At 34.3% G+C, this 6191-nt stretch overlaps 1 protein-coding gene across 1 annotated transcript in view; it reads right to left on the minus strand.

Annotated features, from left to right (window-relative positions):
* LOC108737958 (NACHT domain- and WD repeat-containing protein 1) overlaps positions 1 to 6191 on the minus strand; it is a 114598-nt gene that overhangs the window by 16757 nt on the left and 91650 nt on the right. Inside the window, exons 16-17 of the mRNA XM_025976902.1 lie at positions 771 to 1006; positions 427 to 705 (exon numbers count right to left, since the gene is read on the minus strand). Coding sequence (XP_025832687.1) covers positions 427 to 705; positions 771 to 1006 — 515 coding nt within the window. The remainder of the gene's footprint in view (positions 1 to 426; positions 706 to 770; positions 1007 to 6191) is intronic.

Here is a 6191-nt window from a genome sequence, read left to right on the forward strand (position 1 = left end):
GTAGATTAAGTTCTTTAACATAAAAATGTGTTTTTTTTTGTTGTTTCTTTGTTCTTTACTTTCGCGCTTACCGTTCCACTTGCCTGAAATGACATTCAAAATTACTGGTGTAACGTTTTTATTCTTTACAATTTACATCACAAAAAAAATAAAAGTAGATTTACCCCCACAAAACAAGCAGGAGCTTCTCAGTTAATTTAGTTTTTTGGTATTTAATTGGTTAATTGGGGTTTTCTTTTTATTTTCTTCTTACCACAACTTCCCCTTTCATATTTTGCTTCATGGTAAACTTTTGAATTTTACGTCAACTAATTTAAATGTGAAATTGTAATAGTGCAATCAATTCTACAGATCAAGAGCAGAATAGTGGTCGGCTTAACATGAAACAACCCTTATTCAAGATTTATAAAAATGCATAACTCTTACCTTTGATTTGTGAGAAGAAAATCTATGAAGTTCCGTACCAGTTGCCAATGTTCTGAGACAAAGGCTGTTGTCTGCGCATGCTGCTAATAAAAATACAGAATCAGCGGAAACATCCGTCATTAACACGGGAGAGTTTAGCGAAATACAGTTTAGCAAAGTAAACGATTCTAGTGACCATAAGCACGCAATTCCGTCTTGGCTGGCAGATACAAGTACATCTCCTGCGGAAGTTACTTTTACTGAAGTCACCGGACCTCGATGGTGGTCGAATTTCATGACCTGACAACAGAATGATGATGTGACACATGAATGTTTACGGGCTCGTTTCCAAGAGAGATACATACAAGTTTTCCTGTTGAAAGAGATGTCATTATAATGCTACTGTCTTCTCCCCCACTAACAATTAAAGAGTTATTCAGGGCACTCGTTATACTTAGAACTGGAGCAATGTGTTCAACAATTTTCAAATGAATAGTTAATGTCTTTAAGTTCCACACTATAATACTGATATCTTCCGAGCCAGTTAACAAGTATTGAGATTGTTTTGTTACAGTAAGACAAAGTATCTTCCCACTGTGTCCTACAAACCAGGTTTAATTGTTATGTATATGAAAAATTATACAATATATGAATATTAAAATTAACGAACATAAGCGCTGCTAAAATAACTGAATACCAAATGTTTCAAATTAAATAGGTAATCTTATTGGAAAATCATCACTTTAATAAAATATGAGAAGAGGAGTTGTCAACAAGTCAATTATCAGAAGTGCATTTAATGTTAACCGAAATAGCTCGACCAAATTGCTTCAGTAGTAGCATTACCAAGAATATACTTTTAAGTGCTAAATTTACAAAGGATCTATACAAAATTATATGGTTTCGGGAGTTGATATCTGTAACCGAAGAGTGAAAAGTTCCGCGAGTTTAGTTCTATTTGGTTATTGGCAAGGTAAGTGAAAGTTTAGAAATTTTGATTTGCTTAAGGTTTTGTAGGCCCGAATGAAAAACGGAATCCTTATAGGTTCACTCATGTGTCTGTCTGTCCGTCTGTCACAGTCACATATGAATTTCTGCGACCCAAGCACGGACGCATAACGTTAATAACGTTAATTTTGAACATGAGGTTTTTTTGTGTTTTTTTATCTAAGTTCACACGATTCATAAAACAATTGATAAGTATCCCTCTTTTCTTTCAAACCTTTTTTAAATTTGTTTAATAAAAAACTTTATGGTTTTATTATTAGTTGCAAAAGCACAAATCTTGAATGCTTTAATCAGTCATCAAGTATAAACAGCCTTTTGGTACGTAACAAACGTAAAAAAAATATTAAAGAAAAAGGCGGCATTTATCCACTGCTTTGTCAAGCATACGGTGCTATCTACGTAGGTCAAGGTGGTAGAGCAGTAATTACACGTTTAAAAGAAGGTACAGCCGGTACTAAAAAGGAAGATAAAACAAGTACATTTTCCTAACGCTTCTCAAATAGCAATCACAATATATATCGATATTGAGAAAGCTAAGATCCTAATGTTGGTAAAAGTAAGAAGTTCACTTCATTGGAAAATCTGGAAATTGAAAATAGATTCCCCACTTCGCGTAGACAGATGGCGACTCCCCAAAGATGCTATAAATTTGTAAATGACCTTTTTAAAGATAATTTAAGGCTACTATAAACACATTTGTCAGATTGGATTAATAAATTGGTGAAACATACCTACTTCGTTTTACTTTAAGAATTTACTAAAAAATTTTCCAAAACAAGTACCTATACCGAAGAGGAAAATAGTGGATAATAACATTAACGTTGTTTTTGAGGACAATGTCCTTTTTTATGCGTTATTAAATTTTGTCTGCATATTTCATTATAATAACATGATGTGATGTCTTACAGAAAATGAAGAATCAGTAACAATAAGAGGAAATGGTCGGTCGGTCGGTCGATCGATATAGGTGTGTGGAATTATACTCCGAGTGTTTTAGATAATTTATGTGGGAAAAACGAATCGATTTTTAATGTTGTACTTGCTGCGATGAAAGATATAGGATCTTCATAGGATAAGATTAGTGTTATTGATGCAGAATTGTGCGTTTGGAAGAAATTTTAGTTATTGTCTATTACTGGTAGTCACCTGTTCGTAATTAGAGTGTTCCTTGGGCTTTTTGATGGAGACTTTTTGTTCTGAGGGCGAGACAAGTTTTTGTTTATCAGACCTTCCTACGATTTATTATTAATTGATTGGATAGCAGGATTAAAATTTTTATACAACAGAATTTGAAGGGTACAATATATGGAGGAAAATAATAAAACTGAAGATAAAGGAAAAGACAAAACAAAAAAAAACTGGTTGTACAAAAGAATAATAGAGGGCGAGAATAAAAAAAACGANAGGATCTGTAGAAGGTAATTCAGGTGTAGGAATTGTAATGCGTAGGAAAGTAGGGCAGAGTGTAGAAAGTTATTTACAAAAAAGCGATAGGATAGTTATTGTGTATAGGTAATAATATATAGGTAATAAACGAGGCAGGGGTCATGTTGATAGAAAATGAGGAAAAGGCAGATAGGTGGAAAGAATATTTAGAGATCCTTTACGCAGGCCCCGAGTTAGGAGATATGTTAGAGAAGGAAAATAGTGTGGAAATAGATGAGCTTGGTTATCCCATAATGAGAGAAGAGTTCGATGTAGCATTAAAAAATTTAAAGGATAATAAGGCGCCAGGTGTAGATGGGATACAGGGGGAAATTCTAAAACATGCAGGACAAGAGGTTAGAGATCGTATGTTTAAGTTAGTTAGTCACATTTACGAAACGGGGAAAGTCCCAGAGGATTATAAACGGAACGTAGTAGTAACATTACCTAAGAAGAGGGGCGCGGANGGCCTTAAGAAAGTTGCAGCAGGCAGAGTATTGTATTTAGATTTTAGCAAGGCTTTTGAAACTGTAAATTATTCGGTTCTTTTGCGCAAGCTGAGCAATTTTGGAGTGTGTGCTGTATAGGGGTCCTAGCTGAACTCTTACCTAAGGGGTCGGGTGCAGAGTGCAAGGTTGTTAAATGATCTATCATATTATTACGATATACATTCGGGCGTTCCCCAAGGATCGCACCTGAGTCCTTTGTTATTTCTGTTATTTATCAATGACCTTTTAGCCTGCATCAATGGATCTGGATTGCTGTTGTACGCGGACGATATAAAGATGTTTAGAGTGTTGTGTGATGAGAGTGATGTGAGTGGTTTGCAGGCGGATTTAGATGCGGTTAAGTGGTGGTCTGAAGAAAACCGTCCTTACCTTAATTACAAGAAAAGTGCATATGTATCTTATTGTAAAAGCAAATTGGGCTACGAATCGGTATATACCATTGATGGTCATGTGCTACCTCGACTTGAATCGATTAAAGATCTTGGTATTTATTTTGATAACACTATGTCATTTGTGGGTCATATTGATTATGTGGTAGCAAGATGCTTAACACTGGTAGGTTTTATAAGGAGAATGACGGTTGACTTCAGAAAGCCGGAAACGATTGTGACACTATAAAACTATGGTACTCCCTATATGTATGTATGCATCGGTAATATGGGCTCCGTACACGCAACTGTTGTTGAAAAAAATTGAATCTATTCAAAGAAGGATGCTTCGTGTCGTTTCTTTCAAGACAGATACCTATGTCGTATAGAAATCACGACTTCGAGTGGATATTGAACCGGTTCTCTCCCAACTCTACTGATAGACTGTTATATAATAATTATATTTTTATGTATAAACTGCGTCACAACTACTTTAACTGTCCTGAACTTTGTGAGCTATTCCCTATGAGAGACTCTGCCTATCCAACACGGGATCCTATATTTCTGATTGAGAGCACAGCGAAAACAAATTTTCAATTTTATTCGCTGCCTTTCATATTGAGACATGCGTGGAATCTGTTGCCAGAGGAGTTAAGGGAATCGACTAGTATGGGTGTATTTAAACGGGGCATCTGGAACATCTTGAGTGAGTAGTGTGAGTAGTGGTGTAGGCGTATGTAATTTTGCAGAATGGCATTTGCTGGGTTTTGATGGTTGTAGCCTATTTTTGGAGGTCAAAAAATTGTTAATAAAATTATTCAATTGTTTTGTAGCAGAGTAAGCTTGGTCATAAGAGCGATATGCTGATAGGCGTGCCGTGTTTATTGTTTATTTACTTTTTTTACTATTGTTATCTGTAGTCTACCGTATTGCAGTTGATTTTATAAAATTCTTCTCGATTTGAATAGGAACTTCGTCCATTCGTCATAAAAGTAATATTCAATAATTGACATTGAGAATTAAAATATTTAATGACTAAACTGTCACTATGGGTGTATGGGTGACAATAATAAACTCATATTATTTCTTTTGAAGATCTGCTAATAATTTCATAGCCATCTTCGTTAACAAATAAAGCATTATAAAAGTCTACCCAAAATCATAAGCAAAAATCAAAACCGTCGTAGAATACGGGGTGTTCTATTTAAAATAACGAAGTTGATATCAACTTCCGGTATAGCCGGAAGTGCTACATAGATGCCGCTATTTTAATTGACTAGAGCATACCCAATAACGGTATGATTCAAATTTTCAAAATTCGAATCGATGTAGTGTCCGACATATTCTGATGGGTGGTCACCGTGAGCCACCATGTATAATTGCCTTAGGTTACGTTGAGATTGGATTAGGTTAGATTAGATTCAGCTAGTTCTGATTTTCCGAAGTTTGAAAACTGAAAACTTTTCATATAAATAATAAAGTATCTAATATCTAAATAAATCTAATAAATTTAAAGTTTTTGAGGGGTGTTACGCATTGTTCTATTTGAGAGTTCGGTTAGTTTAGGGCAATTTTTACAGAAGCAGGTAATATTTTCAGATAGACGTGGTTGAAGGAAATATTCCATACGTTCACCAAATTATGCGTTTTCCCTCGTACGGAATGAAAAAGAAAAAATGTCGACAAAGGAATATGCAATTTCTTTGTTGAGTGAATGTTTTCCTGTACCTATATGTTCTTGTTTATCATTTTAAACTGCACAACATACGGAAATTTCGACGAAATCGCAGTTGCGTATGCTGACCGAAATGTACCATAATTTTTTTTATACTTTACATAATTTAGAAATTGCATTTCCTTTTGGGAACTGACTTGCAGGAAAAATGGAATAAAATGTAGAAAATAGTTTGCATATTCAAAAATATTACGCATACGATGCTAATGCAAATAAAATGTTAGTAGGTATGCCCGTGCGAATAAATCGCATGGTAATGTTTTTTCTTTAAATACTTCAGCCTACTTTATGAAATATAATAACTTAAAAAAATTATGTATAATTTGTTTGGTGGTCTAAAAGTAGATTAAGTTCTTTAACATAAAAATGTGTTTTTTTTTGTTGTTTCTTTGTTCTTTACTTTCGCGCTTACCGTTCCACTTGCCTGAAATGACATTCAAAATTACTGGTGTAACGTTTTTATTCTTTACAATTTACATCACAAAAAAAATAAAAGTAGATTTACCCCCACAAAACAAGCAGGAGCTTCTCATTTAATTTAGTTTTTTGGTATTTAATTGGTTAATTGGGGTTTTCTTTTTATTTTCTTCTTACCACAACTTCCCCTTTCATATTTTGCTTCATGGTAAACTTTTGAATTTTACGTCAACTAATTTAAATGTGAAATTGTAATAGTGCAATCAATTCTACAGATCAAGAGCAGAATAGTGGTCGGCTTAACATGAAACAACCCTTATTCAA

The sequence above is a fragment of the Agrilus planipennis genome, unplaced genomic scaffold (genome assembly GCF_000699045.2).
Source record: "Agrilus planipennis isolate EAB-ADULT unplaced genomic scaffold, Apla_2.0 scaffold152, whole genome shotgun sequence".
Classification (NCBI taxonomy): domain Eukaryota; kingdom Metazoa; phylum Arthropoda; class Insecta; order Coleoptera; family Buprestidae; genus Agrilus; species Agrilus planipennis.